General features: G+C 25.4%; 1 protein-coding gene across 2 annotated transcripts; it reads left to right on the forward strand.

Annotated features, from left to right (window-relative positions):
- Positions 1-1,541: 1,541 nt before the first annotated feature.
- Positions 1,542-22,348, forward strand: LOC114127557 (neprilysin-2-like). 2 transcript variants are annotated; one of them, XM_050207592.1, is made up of 12 exons: positions 1,542-1,689; positions 7,730-7,824; positions 9,038-9,168; positions 10,859-10,981; positions 11,118-11,360; positions 13,313-13,524; positions 17,601-17,992; positions 19,406-19,717; positions 19,804-19,900; positions 20,036-20,207; positions 20,727-20,977; positions 21,803-22,348. In XM_050207592.1, the coding sequence occupies exons 2-12, from the start codon at positions 7,775-7,777 to the stop codon at positions 22,142-22,144; spliced, it is 2,325 nt and encodes a 774-aa protein (XP_050063549.1). In that variant the 5' UTR covers positions 1,542-1,689; positions 7,730-7,774; the 3' UTR covers positions 22,145-22,348. The 2 variants fall into 2 exon arrangements, with proteins under 2 accessions (XP_050063549.1, XP_027847629.2); XM_027991828.2 differs by lacking the exon at positions 1,542-1,689 and adding an exon at positions 2,452-2,627.
- The last annotated feature ends 342 nt before the right edge of the window (positions 22,349-22,690 follow it).

Consider the following 22,690-nt stretch of genomic DNA (forward strand, 5'->3'; position numbering starts at 1 on the left):
ATCATGATTGTAAATTTCTTATTTTTATTCAATAAAATAAATAACGGCCGAGTTTTTGTGCGCACATAATAAACCCCAATAAACATCTTAAATAACTGATGAAAGGAACGATTTATATTATTTGGTCACGTAGGATATTATACATAGTTGTGATGGTGTAGCGCAACACATGTGATCTATATATCGTTTGCCGCCATTGACAATGGATGGTACACAGTATGGGGGTCTCTGTCGCCGGGGATAAAGACAATTTCTTTGTAACGCAGAGTCCTTTTTTTTTGTGTGTGTGTGTCTGTGTAGTGTGTACACGAAAACGTGTCGAAATGGGAATGACTATTTGGGCGAATCGACCCAAAATATAGTCTGTTTGGGCGAACAACTATACCGTTTGGGCGAGAGTTATTCAATTAACAATACCGTTTGAACTTAATGAAAATGCTTATAATATACACTCGACCAATTAATTAAACAAAATCATTTAAAATATGTAAAATTTACAGTCAAAAATCATATAAAATATTAATAATTAGTTAAAAATTATATAACATATAAATAATTAATGATAAGTCAACAATTATAAATAAAATTGCATATTATATAATTATAGTACAGTTTAGAATAATTTATAATTTATAATAGTGATTAATAACGATTAGCAATAATATCATCAGTATCTGTCACCCGGTTTTTACCTCGCACAGGTAAAAATAATTTCACTCGTCTAAACGGTACAAATGATAGTCGCCCAAACGGACTATTATTTTTTTTTGGTAAAAATTATTACCTTCGCCCAAACGACAACCGCCCGTTGAAATAATGCTTCGATTTTCAACTTCAGTAGCTTTTCCAGTTCGAAAGTGAATCTAGTTGGTGCATTGGAGAGGTCATTTTTTTAAATTCCTAATAGTTTTCAAAAGCACCGGGAAAAACCAATTTTTGCACAAAACCAGTTTTCGACCAAATCGATTTTTTTATATGGTTGTAATTCAAAAACTAATCTCTGTAAATACTTGAAATTTTCATCAAATGTTTATGTTATGTTATTGTTGTCTATGTACAGTTAAATTTTCAAGAAAATTTGACTTTTTTGAGTTATTTATAGACCACTGAAATTTTCGATTTTTATGAAAAATTTTTTTTGAAGTGTCGATAAAAAAATTTTGGATGACCAAAAAATTTTGAAAATTTAGTACAAGGTTCTTTATGAGTTTTTCTTATTGTAGCTAAAAAAAATTAAAAATCGTTAGTCACAATTTTTTTTTTATAAGCATTTATAGTTCAAATTTTTATGAAATCTGTCGAAAATGCGAAAATTTGCAAGTAATTTTGATTTATATTATTTGGTCACGTAGCATATTATACATAGTTGTGACAGTGTAGTGCACCACATGTGATCTATATATCGTTTCCCGCCATTGACAATGGATGGTACACAGTAAGGGACTCTGTCGCCGGGGGTAAAGACGATTTCTTGGTAACGCAGAGACCTTTTATGGGGCTACCTGCGACTCTGGCCGGCTTGACTAAGGTCGTCTCCTCTCATCAGTGCATGAACAACAGTCAACGAGTCAAGTGCATGAAAAACCAGAGAAGTCCTATACACCTGTAACCTTATTTCAATCTTAGTGTTTAAAATAATCTTTATCTTTTTCATTACGTCAACTACGTATTCAGACAACTGCGAATAAGGTAAGGTGCATGCGCATCTATATTTATACTGCTATACAATTTTATAGAGGTATTACATTTTATTTATTAAATTTATTACAATTTAATAATTAATATATATTTTACTAACGGTGTACTTGATCATTCTCGAATTACGACCTCGAGAGCCCTCCAACGATCAGGAGGAAGGTAATTACGCAAGTTTAAAATAATTTATAATAAATACGGCATTCATTCAAGGCTTTGTGTCCCTTGTGTTTGTCTAGAATTTATTCAAGCTAAATAATCATACATAATAACCAATATTCCCTATCACATACAATAATAACCTAATATTTATATTTTTATATTTTATTTCTTTTATTTTATTTTTGCGTTATTACATATAGTATAAATAGAATTAATCTACATATTTAGAACATTTAATTATGTATATAAAATATAATAACGAAAGTATAAAAAACTATAAAAAAAAAACCATTTGAATTACAACAAAATAACTAAATTTATTGTTCTTGTACGAATTTATATTATAACACTGAATCACATTTTCAAACATTATCGAAAAATATTGATTATATTATAAGGAAAAAAAATACAAAATAGTTTATAAATTTAGAAAAATTTGTCCAAACTGGAACTTCAAGCGCATATATAAAAAATAATTACAACCTTAAATTTGCTGATGATGAAATTATAACCGTAAATAGTAATACCATTATCAATTATAAATAATAGTCATAATAATAGTACAACACATCGTTTTAAAATCAGTGTGTAATCTCTTGTGTCTGTGAGTTCTATGATGAATAATCGCGAGTTTCTTTGTAATCAACAATATGCTTCACATATGTTTTTAAAGTACTATAAATACGTGATATATCTCGAAATTTAGCGCATTTCACAATTACAACTTGTGCTTCGATGGTTTGAGTAAACTTAAATCGGCAACTATAAAGGTATGTACTATTATATTCAATTTTATTATTTCAAGAATATTTATTGAAGGTGAAACATATTTTTGTGCGAAACTTCCGTCAAAATAAACTTGGATACAAATTAGTAAACTTTTAAAAGGCTTATTATTTATTTATTTTTTTTATTTAAATAATTTTCAGTATGCACAACTCTAAATTTATCATTTATGATAAATAATATTTGCATGCTTGTCCTGTTTTTATTTTTGAATTAAAAAAAATATTTTTTTGAATTCATAAACTTGTTGCCTTCAATCTCCATAAATCACTCTTTCTAAGTTCAAGACTCTTACTAAGTAGTTTATACTTATACCTAAATATTTCAAAAAAATATATAAGTATAATTTTTCTTTTTTAAATGTTTAATGTTAAAATTTAGTCGAACAATAACTCCGTTAAATTTATTTTGTTGTGATTCAAAAATATTATTCACAGAATTTTGTATCTTTTACATAGTATAATGTTACAAATTATATTATTATATTTAATAGACACAATGATATTCTTAAAGTATTTTGTATCGCATGGCCTACGGACTTATGCACACTATTCTACAATAAATCCGGTTCGACTTAAAACTTAAAAGTTAACAACAATTATTATATGATATATAAAGATTTAAATATAATATTATACTATAATTATTAAATATTAATAATATATAATGAATGCAATACATATATATTATTTTTTTTTATAAAAATCAATTCAACATACCTATCTTATTATTTAATTATTCCTTGTTGCTAATACTTTATAGTAAAATAAATTACTATAATAGCTATAATGCTATCATAAAATAAACTTGATAATAATATATACCTAGTCTGACAGATCATCTTTTTCGGAAATCTTATGAATGGTCAGTTGAATTCAAATATTTACTAATATTCTTAAATGATAATAATTTAAAATATGTGATGGAATTCGGAGTCTGCAGACGGTGATGATACTTTCACATGCTTATACATGCAGTCGTACGATCACCCTAAAAATAAAAAATAAATAATACGTATAGGTATAAACAATGAACAGCGGTTTTTATTAATGAATCCAATTTACACTAGATGTTAGAATGCTAGGTTATCCTCGAGGTTATATCATAGATAAAGTCTCATCAAAATTTTTGCAGTTTATTTTGCTTTGGTTTGATTTTTTTAATATTTTAGAGTTAAATAAAAACATATTACTTATTTTTAATGTATCTGTTATAATATTAGAAACATTACTACAATTGATATTTGTTTTTTCATCGATAAACTCCCATATTGTTTTTTTTTTAAATATGACCTTATTATGTTCATAATTTAATTGTATGCGAAAAAGGTTTTAAGCCGCTGTTTCAGATTTTATAAGTTAATTAATAATCAAGTTATTAATGTTTTAAATAATTATAAAATACATACCATCATAAGAGGCGTAATTTTAATGGGTAACAAAGTGCACGAGAATAACTGCAGTTTTTCTTACTCCCGTGTAAGACCAGTAAAATATTTTTTATGCATCTATGTCATGTTAATAAAAACGAATAGTAAAGTTTATACAAAAATATTAGAAATACGACAACAACTTTAAAGTTTTGTTGAAAAAATATTTAGTCCGACGCCGGTCACCTGTATAAAAAAAATAATTTTTAAAAAATACTACTTTTAAATGGTCAAAAAATTGCACGGGGACGCCGGGTGTGATAGCTATGTAAAGTTTATACCTACGTCGGATATAATATTATCTAAAGAACCTAGATAATTAATATCTATATTATTGGATATTTATTATCTAGGCTCTCTAATAGTATCTATACACCAAATTATAAACCAAAAATATATTTTACCCATATGAATTACGCTAAATTTTAGCATTGGGCATTTAACAATTATGAATTATGTACGGGCAGCCAGTATTTATATATAAAAATCACGTATAAGTATTTAAAAACTTACATTACTATAACATTTTGAATTTTAAAAACTTTCTATTCTAATTCAAAAAGATATGAAATGTAACTATAAAGGTATTATATAATATATATGTTATGGAAAATGTGAATATTGTTCAATGTGCACATTGTCCCGGAAATGTGAATCGTGAATGCAAACAAATAATTTATGATATTAATCATTCGTATACTTTTATTTTTATTACTACCTATTTATTTGTACAGGATTTAGCAGAACGGTACTTGGAATTTCATATAGTTGGTTTGTTTTCCTACACTTGCGTTTATTTATTTTGCAAAGCTGCGTATCAATACACAGATCATATATCTTTTTGTCCTCCCAAATTAGAAAAGTTAGGTAAAAAGGATTTTAACACGTGACAAATAAAGTAAAATACCTTCAATTAATACAATACGCGTAAGAAGTAGTGTCTTATAAAGTATAAAAACTTGACTGGTCACTTGAAATTTTCCATATCTAACCTTACCGTCCGTATAATTAACTCAAATCTCAGTCTCTTAGATCCTTTTATCCAAATTAAATCTTTGACACTGACCACACAATGTTTTATTTTTAATTTGAAAATATGTATATTTTTACTATTCCTTGTATACGTTTCCCTACTTTAATCGTATACTTTTATTAAATAAGTAAATTTCACTTACAGCAGCAAGTCTTATGTGTTTTATCTGTAACCGGTCGACTGTCGTCAGGCACTTAATCGTAAAAATAATTATAAATAAATAAATTTATTATTGATTCATTTTATCAGACAGCAATTACTTGTATCATCCCGATATGACCATATGGGAAAACTATAATTCTTAAATAGTTTAGTGATAAAAATAAGTTTATACAGCATGTTTCAAAAATGGCATAGTTTATTCTATAAAATTAAATTTATAATTAAAGTAAAACAGTAATATTAATTAACTTTTTTTTGTTATTCCATACTTTTATAAATATTATATAATTATGATTATTATCATAATTTATTGTTTTAAAATATGACGTTTAATATTTTAAAATTTAAACATTACTCGTAACATATATTATGATACATAATTTATATAATCTGTATCGTAGGTAATGGTTTTGATAAACTATTTTGAACCGATTGACATTTTTTAGATCATATACAATGGATGGAGCCATGTCCTGTCTTGCCTATATTGGCAGTTTGAAGCACCTATTAGCGACGAGTCACAAGATGAGATGCGCGATTTGCGCATGCACGTCTCGTCGTATATAGGCCCTAGGGAGAATGCAGTTTTTTGAATAAATATGCGACGAGTATACATACGCATACGCAGATCGTACATCTCATCTCGTGACTCGTCGCTTATATGTGCTTCAAAATATTGGGACATGGCTCCATCCATTGTATATGATCTAAGGAAATTTTAGTCTACGCAAGGGATTACAATCAAATCGTTTATATAGATTATAGATTATGACCATTATCAAAAAAAATGGGTATTTGATTGTCATTTGTTATATTATTACTACAACTATAATATTTTGTGCTTCGTTCATTGCAAATTAATTAAACAACACTCGTAATATTTCAAAATTATTTATATTATTATGTATCATAAAACGAGCATTGTTTACATTGTTTTCCAATGCAAAGTAAATCAAAATCTTATCTCTACTCTTAGTAATACCTAGTAATTCATAATGAAATCAAAAAATCTAAAAAAATAAATAAATGAAATTATTTTTAATATTAAATTTTAATTACTTTTTTATGATAAGATAGTAATGACTGATGGTATTGACTCAAAAATTAATAAAAATGTTATAATATATTATAAATAAATAGTATGATAACAATGAGATATATTATTTTTTTATTTTACTTTTAATACTTCGATACGTTGATATAATTTTTACCAAAAATAATGTATTTATTAAATTATTAGTATTATTATAGTTAACATATATTTTTTTTAAATATTGTATCAATTTATAAACTTAAAAATGTAGGTACTAACATCTTTTTGTAAAAACCATAAAACAGTAAATATAAGTTCATACTATAAAGTATAAATAGATAATATCTTAAATAAATCGAAAATGTCATTGCGTATAGTAAAATTCATAATAAAATAATATATGTAAAAGTTTAGCTCTCGTGAATAATTAATAGTTTAAATTAAAACGAAATAATAAACAGTGTTATTTATTTTTAAATAAATAATTTAGTCCAAATTTCTTTATAAAATTCGTTTTATATTTTTCAGATTTTATAGTTTCAGTATGAACTTCTTACGAGAAACCTTGTATTAAATTGTCAAAAATTATATATAAAAAGAAAAGTTTTTATGAATTAAAAAGTAGTTTACATTATTTGACAAATTAATCAAAATGGTAACTTTAATACGTTTAAAAAAAAAAATGTGTATTTTAATAATTTTTAGTCAACATTTATAGAAAAAAAAATTTTTAATGCTCATATAAATAGCTCAAAATTAGAAGTAATATTTTGAAAATATTATCGTAAATAAAAATTATAATATAAACATTTGATAAAAATTTCAAATATAGATTAGTATACAGTTATTTGTTTTCGAGTTTTAACAAAAAAAAAAAAAAGTTAATTTTATCGAAAGTTAGATTTGAGTAAAATTTTTTGTTTTTTCTTAATTATTTATTTTTCTGATTAACAAAAAAGTACTGAGAATTATTTATTGTTGACCCGCCAAAATACCGACTAGATCCAATTTTCTACTATCCCCGTTTTTTTAAATAAATGTTTATTTACTGTCCCAATTCCCAAAAGGTGATGACAGACAAAAAAATAAACAAACATAATTTTAAAATAAATACATTTATTGCTTCGCACAGAATTTGAAAACATCATTAAGTATATTTATTACATATAGTGGTATAAAAGTTGATAGATAATCTCAGTTTAGAATCATTTTTCGTATAGGAGAAATTGACAAATTGCGAATAATAAATAAATTTTAGTCACTCGATATTCAATAACTCACAACCCATATATCCACTTAATTGAATCAGTATACTGCTAAAACATGATAATGGCTCAAAGTTAAGCGCTGGGTTTTCCTGCTGTGGGTATTATATAATATTATATTCAATATTGTTAAACATTATATTATTATTATTTATTATCGATAGATAGCAAAGATCCATCGACTACGTGCTGCACCCAGTCCATAATATATGTCATCGTCATCCTTCAAAATGACCGATCTACCGATTATGATGATTGAGTAAATATGCAATTTTTATTATCAATAGTTATTGTATAAGTGAGTACTGAGTAGTACATATCATTATAATATCAAATTATCTCAAACATAATTGCATTCAAATGTTATGATTTTTTTTTTGTTTTTTTTTTTTTTATAAATGTTTTAGTTAAAATTATGTCGTAATATGCTAATATTTAATATCTAAATAATTTTCAAATTATTAGAAAAAATTATAAATTATAAAGAAATATAAATTTAAAAAAAAAATCTAAAAAAAATTAAGGATTTGAAAATGTAAAACAACATACCTACTCGTAGAATATAGGATGTACGTTTTACTACGTATAATAAAAAAAAAATAGTTTATCTACTTAACGTAAAATCACATTACTTTGAATGAACGTTTAAAGTTCAAATTTTTACATTCAGTTATAAAATTAATATTTCTCTTAAAACAATTTTTAAAATATTTTTAAGATTCAAAAATGAATAACTGCAAATACTTGCAAATTTCACAAAATGTGTATATGATTATTTTTATATGAAATATTTTGACTGTTAGACATTCAAATTTTTCAACTTGTTTGTAGTTTTTATTTCTAAAAATGTTGAAAAACATTGTTTACGGTAAAAATTTTAGAAATGTTTTACAAGACCCTACATTTTTTTTAGCTTTATAAAAATATTTAATACAAATATGCATAATTTATTTTTATAAGCATTTAAAGTGTAAATTTTTAAAAAATTCGTAAACAAATATTTATAACTAATAATTGTATAGTTAAAAATGCATAAAATGTTCCAACTTTAAAATTGCAATACCTAAAAATTTAATTCATTAAACTCACTTACTTTTCAATGACAAAGTAGGTATACATAATTTGATACCTACTACAGGTACAGCAGAACGGTTATCTATATTTCTCCTTAATTTTTTTTTGTATATCATAAAACAATAATATTAGTTTTCAATTATTTCTTACGTTATTTTATCATTATATTTCTCAAAGAAAAGTAATTATCATATTTAAGTTAGGTTTTTTAACGAATTCCATTTAACTTTGAACTTAAAGGGTACGCTTTTAAAAGCAAAATGACTATATATTTTTAACATTTATTAATTTGTAGTGATAACATGTTTTAAGGAATCTATTGTATTCATTTTTTTATGTTTTTATATATACCGATCTTTTTTTTTACCTTAGAATAATATGTTTTTATTCTGTTTCAGAAAACCGTCATGGTGGAAGAGGAGGACAAACATGGAACGAAATCTGACCCTAGTCATCGGCGGAATATTATTGGTATCCTCTTTTCTAGCTTTGTCCACGTTGTACTTGTACCACAGCTGCGATAACACGGGTAAGATGAAACTAATTTAATGCTTAATTAAATAAACTCTGTAATGATGACACAAAATAAGCATGAATAGTAGCCACGTATTATATAGCCGCACGTACCCAAGTACCTAAAAGCTTTATCTAGGCCTTAAATGCGGATTTCTATTATACGCGGTAACGATTACACGAAAAAGAATCCGTTCGCTACGAATGGGTTTTATTTAGATATAGACAAAGATGTCTGCACTAAAAAGTTATCTAAATATGTTTAATTAATATAAATAAATATTTAAAAATTAAATATATCTATATATAGATCAAATAAAACCAATTTTATCATTTATGTAGATAGAAATATAATATTTTTTTTACCTACATCTTACTCTTAGCATATAATTTTTTAAACTTTAAATCTTGAAAACTGATCATTGAAACTTATTTTATACTTATTAATTGTTTTAATTCTAAACTATACATACTTTGGTAGGTTACATTGTAAAACTTGCCTTAACTTGAGTGTTTAAAGAATGAGGTAAGTAAAATTTATAAAATACATTACATAGCCACATAGGTGGGTTAATATTTGAAATTGAATTATTTAAATAAAGTTTATATCCTATAGGTACATATTATATAGATTTTATAAAATGATTATACTTTATTCATCAAGCTTTTTACCATTATATAATAATATATTATAACCGTGTTTAAAAATACTGTTAGTAAATAGGATTTTAGGGTTTTAGGTTGTATTAGCAGGGAACTCGATTATAGAGTTTTTGAAAATTTAATTAAATGACTTTTTTGGGTTATCACATTTTTGAGTTTTTTAAAATTATAAGATGTTCAAGCGGTACTTTAAAAAATTAATATTTACTTGAGTGAAGTGAAGTTTTAATTTTCCAATTAAGATTTTTTAAAGAAAACAATAAGACTTAAAAATCTTGTAGATTTTTTAATTAACTTTGTTACACTTACAGTCTTAGATTTTATTGTAATAACTATGTCCTACTTATTAAAATAAAAATACTTTACGTTAAAATATAAAAAGCAAAAGAATTCCAAGAAATAGATATTCATGGTGCTTCTAAATATACCTATCACTTAATAGTGATATAACATAGGTAATATATATTATATTAATTTAAATGTTGTAATTAACTTATTGTTTTTTACTCATAAACATCATACACCATACAAATATATGGTGTAATATTTGACATTAAACATTTGCAATGTTTCAATTATATTTACAAGTACAAATATGACTGGAGTTATTTTTAAAAAAATGGAGTAAAGGATTTTAACGTACGCTGTGGATACAAAAGTGTAGCTACATTCTAATAAAACAGTTTTTAAGGTTTGTTGATGTGAATAATTTTTTATTTTTAGAACACTGTATTTTTTTTTAATTTTAAATTTTTACAAGGTATATTGTTTAAGTATTTGAGTATTTGTTTTTCATACTTAAAAATTAATGGTAAAAACTTTTGCATTTTTTATTTTAGTGACTTATATACAATCACTATCTATAGATATTATATTATTATATATTTCGTGTGTACATTGTAACTATATGACTATACTTCTATTTTAATAGTTTATATATTGTTTTATCTCCATTTATTCTTTATATAATTAAATGAAATTGTATATAAATAAAAAAATGTTGTACGATTCTAATATTTTTAACCGATTCTATACATTCGCAGAGAGCCTTACGTCAATATCAAATAAAAATCATGATATGATTCGCAAACCAAGAAGTCTGTACCAGAATACAGAATACGAAAATAATAACACCATTTGTCTCACTGCCGGTTGTATAAGAGCTGGTAAGCATAGTTTATTAGGTATACAACTCGATTAATTATTGACTTATAATACATTTAATAAAACGATTGTATTATTAAATTGGTACCTACATTAATTCCTATATGCTTTAAATGATATTACTGTATAATATTATAGCGGCTACCGTAATCAGAAACATGGATTTATCAGTAGATCCTTGTGATGATTTCTATCAGTTCGCTTGTGGTAATTTTAAAAAAAATAGTGTTATCTACGAACAAAAGTCACAGTCATCGTACACACTCACTGATAATAGCATGCGGAGGAAGCTGCTAATGATCGTTTCCGAACCCATTCAACCGAATGAACAGAAACCGCTTAAAATGGCAAAATTACTGTATAAATCTTGTATGGACAAAGGTAAAACATCTAAAAATTAAAAAATTATTATTATTTAGTTGTCGCATTCACTTATAATGAAAAATGTAATCGTATTTCTCATAAAATAGATATCCATTTCATGTACTACGATCATATATAAATAACTTAAGTTCATAAAATGGACACATATTTTGTTTTATACTTATTGTCATATTTTAATTAATGTATTAAACCGTAAATTATCACATGGATAACTTTTCTTTGTACCAAAATAACATATAGAAACAATTACTTGAACCTTATTTTTTTTATCATTAAATAATAAATTTGAAGCAGTAAAAATGTGTGGTTTCTATAATAGATTTTGGATTTAGTTGATACTTTGGCAATTCAAATGCATCTATTACATTTCTTGATAATCGAGAAAACAAAAAAAATTAAGAAAACTTAAGAATTTTTACACTAAACGAGTTTTTGACAAAATTAATTTCTTTTTTCGTTATACCTAATTCAAAAACAAATAACTGTAGAAACTTTATATTTTCATAAAACAGTTTATTATTATCATTTTCTTTATGGTATAATTTTATACTTTTAAATTAAATTAAAAAAAAGTTGATCGTTTGCCAAAAAAATATTTTTATAAGCATTTAAAGTTAGAATTTTAATGAAATTCGTCACATTTTGAACGGAACGATGAATGAATTGATTTTACAAATTTTATTTTTGTGTGTGTGTGTATACATAATGATATATAGTTAAAAGATGCTTTAACTGTCGACTTTAGGAGTGATTTCTGGTAAAAAATTGTATCTAGTAAAAGTAAAAAGTTCCAATACTTTTCTAAATAATTGAGAAAAGTAAAAAATAAATTAATGAAACCCCATAATTTTTACACTTAACCAGTTTTTGACAAAACTGATTTCTTTATAATGTTATAATTTAAAAACGAATAACTGTAATAATTTGAAATTTTTTTTAAAAAAATCTAATAAAATAGGTTCATAATATTATAAATGTATACTAATAACTATACTTAAATATGTTTTACTATACATCTACATTCTACTGTAAAGCAGAGCGGTACTTACCTATTTTTTTAATCTACAAATTAAATTAATAAAAAAAAATTATGTCTATGTACCTAATTGATTTATAATATTTAAAAATAACGGTTTGAATATTATGCAATAGATAAAATACATACCATTTTCATGAATTTAAATATGACTTACGAGATATAGTCGTAACTCATATTTCAAAAATTGATCATACAAAATTAATGCGAAACAAACATCTACCTAACATAAAAATACAAAGTATATGAACAGAGTATAGTGATTGAACAACACTCATTATTTCAAAATCTATTAACGTTTTAAAAATAATTTTTTTTTTATGTATATAATTAAAATAAAACAATTTTAAAAATAATTTTTTTTTAAGTTTTTACTTTTTTGAATGACAACATACATTTTAAAATTTCATACTCTGAAGCAGAGTATTTTTCAAAGGATTTTGAATCAAAATAAATAAGCAGAATAATAAACCAACATTTTGCTTGGTATTCTCTTACCATTCCTTTCCGCTCTCCAAACTTTAAATAATTATAACTTAAGCCACTCATCTTAATTTTGGTTTTTATAATTTAAAACACTCCGAAAAATATTCTGCTTCGGAATATAAAATTAGAAATGTATGTTGCCATTAAAAAAGTAAAAACCTTAAAAATTAAAGCAATAAAAAATATTTAAAAAATATTTTTTTGATGTTGTTTTATTTCAACTGGAATTTATGTAAAAACTAAATACAAAAAAGTTAATAGATTTTAAATCACTGAGTGTTGTTTGGTAAACGAATCGCTCAGTATATTATGTATAAAAAGTATAATATATTTATATGGTGATTAACTTAACGCATGACACTCATTATTATTTCAAAAACAATTAACGTTTTTTAAAATATATATATTTTTTTTTCTATGTTTAAAGAAAACATCAAAAACGAAGATTTGGGAGCGATCAAGGAAATATTGAAAAGTCTCGGCGGATGGCCGGTGATAGAAGGTGAGATATGGAACGATACTGAATTCACATGGATGGAAAGCGTGTACAACTTGAGATTGGCGGGCTTAAGCGTGGACTACTTTTTTTCATTCAACGTCGATATAGATATAAAAAACAGAACGAGGAGAATTATTGTAGTGAGTTAATTTACATAATAATACAATTATCTTTATTCGACATCAAATAAAAACGGACATAGCCCATTCGGATCCCGTTTTATAAAAAAGTCAATTTCCAAAATTGTTTACAACACAAATTCATTTTCATTTCAGACAGACCCTAAACTGTCCCAAAAGAAGTATGTTTAAACATGTATTAGTGTAAATTAATTAAACTATAACAATTTTATAGAGAAATCATATATTATTGTAAATTTTTTATTAAAATAATATTAAATTTTAGCTTTAAAAAAAATGCAAGTATAAGTAAAAATATTTTAAAAAATCCTACATTGAGTAATTTTTTTAGGCATAGTTTTTATATAATATTATCCATATGTGTCATTTCACTCGATGAAAATTTGTCAATGATGTCCCTAAAGAACTCTTGGTTTTTTAAAAATTTAGATGTATTGACATGACTGATCTTTAATTTTATTTTTTATTTTTTATCTACGGGAGCCGTTTAGGAATTTACTTGTTCATTAATTATTTTTTGACGAGAGGCGTTTAGAAATAAGCAATAAAGCAAACAATGATCCACCGATAAAAACAGTTATTAAAGTTATGGGTAATAATGATTAAATGGTTAGATTGTAAATTCCATTATTTAAATTACAAAAATGAGGACACTTTGTACATTTAGATAAAAATGCACACTTTATAATACTGGTATACTTTATACCATATAAAATATAATCGACATTATACAGATTGTAAAGTATATTATATAACTGTATAAATAAGTTTGAATTTTTATTTAATGGGCATAATGCATTCAATGTGGGCATTTTGAGTTGTTGAGAAAAGTAGATGAAAAACAGAATATACATACTTGTAAATAGTGACAATTAAAATAATTTATTAATTTATTAATTATAATATAATAAAAGTAATTATAAACTTAAACTCAACATAAACTGACAAGGACTAAGTACTCGCGTCTAGAAATAATAGTCTTATACAATATAAGATAATAACCAGTAGGTATAGTGCTACACTTTCTGAAGTAAGCTAGGAACTCTATTCCTATTCATATAGCTCTTAGCAATAACGTGTGGGAATTTTTTGTTAATTAAAATATGACCAATTGACCTATTACGTATTCTAAAATTAAGTATCAATTTTGAGTTTTGGTTACTGATATAATTTTTGCCACGTTATATTGATTTAAACACTTACCCCATGTATTAAAAAATATGTTTTAAAAATGTATTAACTATTCGTAGGTATATTGGGTTAGCTAAAGATATAATATTAATGTCAATATAAGTACAATATTTAAATAAAAATGTTTAAAACATAAAAAGTTATAGGTAATATTGAATACTTATAATAAAAATTCGGATTGATTATGCATATTTTAGATTCTGAACGAAGTGATGAATGTATTGATTTTACAATGATGTGTGTTTTTTTTATTTTTTATTTTTTTTTTTTTAATTTTTGTGTCTGTCACCACGTTTTGGAGCAGTAAAAGTGCTCCGATTTTAAAAAGTGGACCCTGTTTCGGATAGGAAAGTGAATGTAGTTTGTACTTTGGGGGGTCAAAAGTAACCAACATTTTGACTTTTTTTGAGTTATTTATAGACCACTGAAATTTTTGATTTTTTTGAGAAATTTTTTTTAAAGTGTCGATAAAAAATTTTTGGATGACCAAAAAGTTTTGAAAATTTAATACAAGGTTCCTTATAAGTTGTTTTTAATGTAGCTAAAAAAAATTAAAAATCGTTAGTCACAATTTTTTTTTATAAGCGTTTATAGTTCAAATTTTTACGAAATCTGTCGAAAACGCGAAAATTTGCAAGTAATTTTGAAGTTGAAAAATCATAAAATTTTTTGTGTTTATAACTAAGGATTAAAAATACAACACTAAGTTTTCCATAAGTTTACCTTCAAGTATCTATAGAGAAAACTCGAAGCATCATTATTGGAAAAATTTTAAGTGCGTTTGAATTTTAAATTTTAACGAAATAGCGTAACGATAACGATTTATCCTCAAACGATTTTAAATATTTGTTATTATTCAAAAAGTATAAGTCGTAGATACTTGGAAATTTTACCAGTTATTAAGATTCGCGTTTTCTTTACGTGATTTAATTTTCAAAATATTTTGAGTTTTTTTGAGGTATTTATAGACAACTGAAATTTTCAATTTTTCTGAAAAATTTTTTTTGAAGGGTCGATAAAATTTTTTTGGCCCTATCAAAATACTTGAAAATTTAATACAAAGTTCCTCATATGTTATTCTTATAGTGATTAAAAAATTATCAGAATACATAGGCACAATTTTTTTTTATTAGCATTTGAAGTTCAAATTTTGACGAAAATTCGTCAAAATTATGAATATTTGCAAATTATTTTGTAGGTATAATTCATAAAAATGTTTGTATAGGTAGCTAAGAGTAGAAAATTTAATACAAGATTTTTCATAAGTTTAGCTTACAATAATTATAAAAGAACTTAAATTTTGGTGTATTCAGGTCATAAACATAAACCACCTTTTTCACCAACCACTGGAAATTATATCCTAGGCTGACAAATCATCTTCGTTCAGAATCGTTTTTCATATACAATGATACCTATAATTGCATTCAAATTTAACCTACCCTAGTCCGAGGTCAACCCCACCCCCTAATTTGCAGCAAAACGGTACCCACTTGCCCGCTGTTTTTAATTTAAACATTTAAAAATATGTAAGTACAATAAATGTACAGGATTATAACCGAAATTATTTCTCCTATTTAGACTAATAAATAATATTAAAATCTCACTTTATAAAACTATGAATATAATTTTTTATGATTTTAGACTTGCGTTTATAACATATTATACACAAAATAGTATACAAATGTTGATATGTATAATATGTTAGTGATGTTACGGTAAAAGTACGAACACCGGTAAAACATAGGACACACGAAATAATTTAGTCAAACCCCGAATGATTTTTGTAGTTTGGACTTAAACAAACGAGATTCGATAAATCTTAGGATAAACAACCAGCGTTGGTAAAAGTCCGAAATCCTTACCAATTATGTAACATTTTTTGTCTTTGTTTTAAACTTTTACATATATAAAAATAATTATTGTTATTATTTAACTCGGAGTCACTCGCATGACGTTCTCGAACGTAGTTACTCGCCAGTGGACTTATTTTCCATGCTTGATAAAACTTCATAAAATATTTACATAACTAAAAAGTAATAAATTAGTAAATTACCTCATAAAGTGCACCTTAAGTCCTTAAATATTAATTATTATATAAATAATAATTAATTTATTAATATAATATATATATATTTATAATTATATATTATATAATATATAATGTATATTTATTTATTTAATAAAAAAATAAAAAAATAAATTATTAATAAATTTATTTTTATTTTTTTTTTTTTATTTCCATTTATTTTTTATTGATTTAAACAATACAAAATATAATTTATTATTATATTTTGTATAATATTATGTTGTTTTATTCTGAAGCACTATCTTTTGAAACATGTTCCTCAGTGCATGATTGACAGTAAAAATTCTCAAAGTCAATCGCAGTAACATAATTTGTAATAATAATATAAATTTGTGTACCTATCTAATATACTAGTAGGTAGAAGCTAATAATATAGTAGGTACCTAATATACTTAAATAGGTAGTGACTATTATTATTTTTATATACGAATATAAAGCAAAGGAAAAAATATCACATAGGTAATTGATAAAGATTTCGTATTTTTACCAACACTGGTTGTTTATCCTAAGATTTACCAAATCATATTTGTTTAAGTCCAAACAACAAAAATCATTCGGGGTTTAACAAAACTATTTTGTGAAACCTAGGTTTTACTGGTATTCGTATTTTTACCGTAACATATATATTATGTAATTGCACAAAGTGGACCGCGTTCTGCAATTAACATTTTTACCAAACCGTAAAAAACGCTCACGTTTCGCATTTTAAATATGTATTTTTAATGTTTAATAGTACAAAATGAGCTAAAACAGTAATATCTAATGAGTTTGACGGGTTTGTTCCCAAACAATATTTCAGCTGGACCAAGCATCACTGGGTCTCAAACATGAACACCTGGTAAACGGAATTTCAAACGAATACGTGAATGCATACTACGAATACATGATTGATATTGCGGAGATGTTTGGCGCTTACAGGCCATGGGCAGCCGCAGAGTTGGGAAATTCATTGGACTTTGAGGTAGAATTGGCTAAGATATCGCTGTCAGAGGAAGAGCGCCAGGACGCCACTATGCTGTATAACCCGATGAAAATCTCCGATTTACAACAAAAGTTCCCAAGCATACCATGGCAAGAGTATATGAACAAAATGTTGAACCCTTTGACCATACAACAAGATGAAATTATAATTGTAACTTCGCCGAAATATTTGTCGGACCTCGAAACTCTGCTAAGTAATACTCCCAAAAGGTAAAAATAATAGAAACAATAATGAGTTAAGCTAATTAAGTTTAAAGATCTAATTTATTTATATACTCTTCGTATTACATATTATATTGTTGTAATGATTATTCAGTATTATTGAGTCATTAAAAGAAAGTAATATTTCTAAATCTTTACTGTAAAAACTCTAGGAGAAATTTGATTAGTTGATCTATAAAGTGGTTAATAATTTTCTAGAATTCGTATAATATTAGTTGTGTTTAAAATAATAAAAATGATAAAGTGATTTAAAAAAATTAAAAATCAATTTATGTACCTATATAATATATAGTATAATAAATATAAAATATTATATTATATTAAAAAAAAAAAATAAGCGTCATTTTCTCTAAAATATTATCTGATTCAATTATATAAAAAAAACAGTAGGTAGGTAATAACTAATTATTATCCGAGTGTCAATATATTTAAAATTAATTTTCTATATCATTTTCGTAATTATACGTACATAAATAATTATTTTTATATGCCATTCAATGTTCCCATACAAACCAACTCAAGAGTCAATATCGCATTTGAAATGTTTTAAACATTAATTTAATTTTGTCGTCAGAGTCCAAGCATATTCATGTTTACATATATTGTTGTAATGATTATTCAGTATTATTGATTCATTAAAAGAAAGTAACATTTCTAAATCTTTACTGTAAAAACTCTAGGAGAAATGTAATTAGTTGATCTTTAAAGTGGTTTATAAGAAAAAACACAATTTAAAGTGGTTAATAAATAATAATTTTATAAAGTGGTTTAAAAAAAGTAAAAATGCAATTTTTGTACATTGCCGTATAATAAATACGTAGTATTATTGTATTTAAAAACAAATATTTTTCATAATATTTTTTCCGATATATTATCTGATTCAATTGTATAAAAATGCAGTAATAACCGATTATATAAGCTTCAACATATTTTTAATTAATTTCTTCTTCTTTGGTTTAGGCTATTTAGATCATAATAAACCTACTGACATCTATCTTTTGCTATTTTTTGCCAATGACTTTTTGATTGCACTGTCTTAACATTTCTTTTAATGTAGTCTCACATCTTAATCGTAGTGTTTTTCATACAAAATTATCCTCAATTACATTTCTTATCAGCAAACAATGCTTCTTCCAGACATGTCCTGCCCAAACCAACCTTTTTTTTTAAATCTCTTCAGTGTGTTTGATCGCTAAAATAAGAATTGTGCCTAGTTGTTATTTAGTTTCCTTTATTAGTTTATCTTAGCATTAAAGTTTGCGCCATAATTTTTATAATAACGTATTAAATTAAATATTAAAATTGATTTCAACATTTTATAAAAATGTCCGATACAAACCCATTTATAAACGCAAATGATACCTCTTAACTGTACTAACTCTAATTTGATTTTATCGCCAGGGTCCAAGCAAATTATGTGTTTTGGAAAGTTATTATGGATACTGTTGAATTTCTGACTGAAGAATTGAGAGAAAGAAAGTTGGATATTGTTAAGATACTCAACGAAATTGATACAGATACTTTAAGAAAGCCTAGATGGAAAGAATGTTTTGATAACACTTATTTATATTTTAAATTCGCTATTATGTCGACATACATTCGAAAGTTTGTCAATGAAAATGACAAAAAGAATGTTTTAGAAATGGTGAAGCGTATCAAAGAGGAAAAGTACAAATTATTATCATCAGTTGATTGGTTGGATGATGAAACAAGGTTAAATTTAACTTTAAAATGTATTTTTTTTCTATAGAAAAAATGACTATGACAACTAAATTATCTTTGTTTTTTTTTCATTACAGAAAACACGCGATAGATAAAGTTAAATTTATGACCGATTACATTGCCTACCCTGATGAATTATTGGACGATAGCAAATTAAATGCGTTTTACGAAAATGTAATTTATTACCTATATAGAATCTAACTAAAGCGCATGGGAAATTATTATATTTTATAACTTATAATATTATGATAAAGCAATTTAAAAATTGTTTTATGAGTATTTAGTTAATGTATTGTTATTTTTTCTTAGCTTGAAGTCGATAATAAATACGACTATTTTACATCAATGTTGAATGTGGGTAAATTTTACACTGACTTGACATTTTCTCTATTAAGACAACCTGTTAACAAATCAAATTGGATATTCCATAGTAATTTGGCAGATGTAAATTCGTATAATATTTTGGAAGAAAACAGTATAGGTGAATAAAATTTAAATTTAAATTATCTAATTATTCAATGTTTATCAGTGATGTCTAATTATTGAAAATTGAATTTAAAATTTAAAATAAAAATGATGTGTACAAATAAGTAATTCAAATATTTAAAAAAAAAAAAAGAACAACCACATAGTTTAGTAATCATTAGACAATTATTTTCTCAGTCCATTGACAATTTTTGGGCGACTTATTAGGAAAAAAATTGACGAAACCGTTTATTTAATTAAGAAAAAGTGCAGTGTTAAGTTACTCACTAAACTTAATATGTATCCTACTAAAAAATAAACAAATTGTTTAAACCTAATCTTAAATGCAATTTTTAAAATTGAATTATGTAAATATAATATACTTGTGTATTTTAAAGAGGTTTTTCAAAAATTTAAAAGTTATTATTTATAAATTTGAATTACTTATATTACATAAGTACATAAATATAGAAATTATTACAACCACGTGGTTACTCGTACAAGTACTGTAATATAAACGATTTTTAATTTATAGATATCCCCGTTGGTATCTTGCAAGACATTTTCTTCTCTAGCGATCGTCCTCAGTTTATGAATTACGGCGGAATCGGAACGATAATTGGACATGAGATCAACCACGGTTTTGATACCATGGGTATAACATACGATAAACAAGGTGACTTAGTGAATTGGTGGTCGGAGGAGGCGAAGAATCGCTACTTGGAGAAAGCAATGTGCATACTAAATCAGTATAAAAATTACATGGTTCGTGAAGTCGGTCTCAAGGTATGTTTAATAAAATAACTTTCTTAAAAAGTAAAAGATATTGTTTTTATGTTGAACGTAACATCATAATATTAGCGTATTTATTATAATATTGACTTTTGGTATCTCGCTAACTCTTGTATATAAATTACTATTATTTTTTTTTTATAATTAATGACTTGAAGTTTTATCATTTAAACAAATACACGTTAATGAAGGTGTATTTAACTCCTTTAAATTAAGTAATTGTTTATTTTTTTTCAAGAACTTTGCTAATCGCATTAGTTATGTGATGAACTATTAATCAATTGTTGAATGTTTAGTACGGTATCTAAACTTAAGTTCTAGTATAAGATGTTTTTCTTTTATGATCAACTTTAGACATTTAAATAGAAGTTTTAATAAGTTTATAAGTTGGAATAAGTGATATCGATTAGCATAACATGACATATTCAAGAAGTTTTTTTTCGTTTGAGGAACATGCATGATCATTTGCGCCCGTGTCCATTTTACTGGAACGTCTTACATCTATATAAATTAATAATTTTATATATGCGTGTAAGATGAATAATAGTCTTCTTTGATAGCTCTGAGCTCTTCAAGTAACGTTGGAGTTATCATAGTCTGGTGATTTATTGTAGTTAAAGCTGTCATTTATTTCTATAGCAACTTCTAACGGAGCTAAATATTATAATATTTAATTTATTTATAATTTCTACGAATTTCATCATCATAGCTCCATATAATTAAGTAATGAAACTGTCCCTACTTGAATTTCAACCACCATTACCTCGACCGTCGTTTATAAATGTAATAATAATCAAACTTTATGACAATTTTCCGTAGTTGAACAGCAGTAGTACGCAGGATGAGAACATCGCGGATAACATTGGCTACAAAGAAGCGTACAATGCGTACAACGTGTGGGCCAAACAACACGGCGTTGAACCACGGCTGCCTGGTCTACAAGATTACACACCGCAGCAGATGTTCTGGGTGAGTGCTGCCAATGTATGGTGCTCTGAATACTCACTAGAACGACTAAAATATTTAATAATTAACGACTCTCACTCACCCGACCGTTTCCGGATCATCGGTTCATTCTCCAACCTGAAAGAATTTAGTGAAGACTTTCAGTGTAAGCTTGGCTCCTATATGAATCCGGTTAAAAAGTGCCAGATGTGGTAAGATTGGTCTGTCGACTTTCTGACCATGCGAGTATTAATATTATTGTTTTTAAAGCATATGGCATAGTATCTCTAAGCACGAACAAGTTGCTACATAATTATAATATAACATATATTATGTGAATTTGTATACATAATTTTTACATGTACCTAATGTAAATATTAAATTAACAGTAGCAATAAAATATTTACATTATTAAGAAAACGTGTTATGTTTTATTATGATTACCTTAATAAGATTATATTTAATAATTATTCACAGCTTATGTAATTAGGAATACTCAGATAACTCATTTAGCTCTTCTAACCACTAGCCGTTGAACTCTCTGGTATTTGTATAACATAACATCGTCTAAAACAATAGCATAAAACAGCAGCATTACTCCAGTAGGTAAGTACCAAGATAAGTGGCACATATCAAATAAGGCAGCCGCACAGGTTTCGAATTTTCTACATTTTAATTTAAAATACATAAATAATAATACAACAACTAAATTATTGTGTATTAAACGTGATGTAAAACTTAATAATATATAGTTAGCAATTT

This window comes from Aphis gossypii, chromosome X (genome assembly GCF_020184175.1).
Source record: "Aphis gossypii isolate Hap1 chromosome X, ASM2018417v2, whole genome shotgun sequence".
NCBI classification, from domain to species: Eukaryota; Metazoa; Arthropoda; class Insecta; order Hemiptera; family Aphididae; genus Aphis; species Aphis gossypii.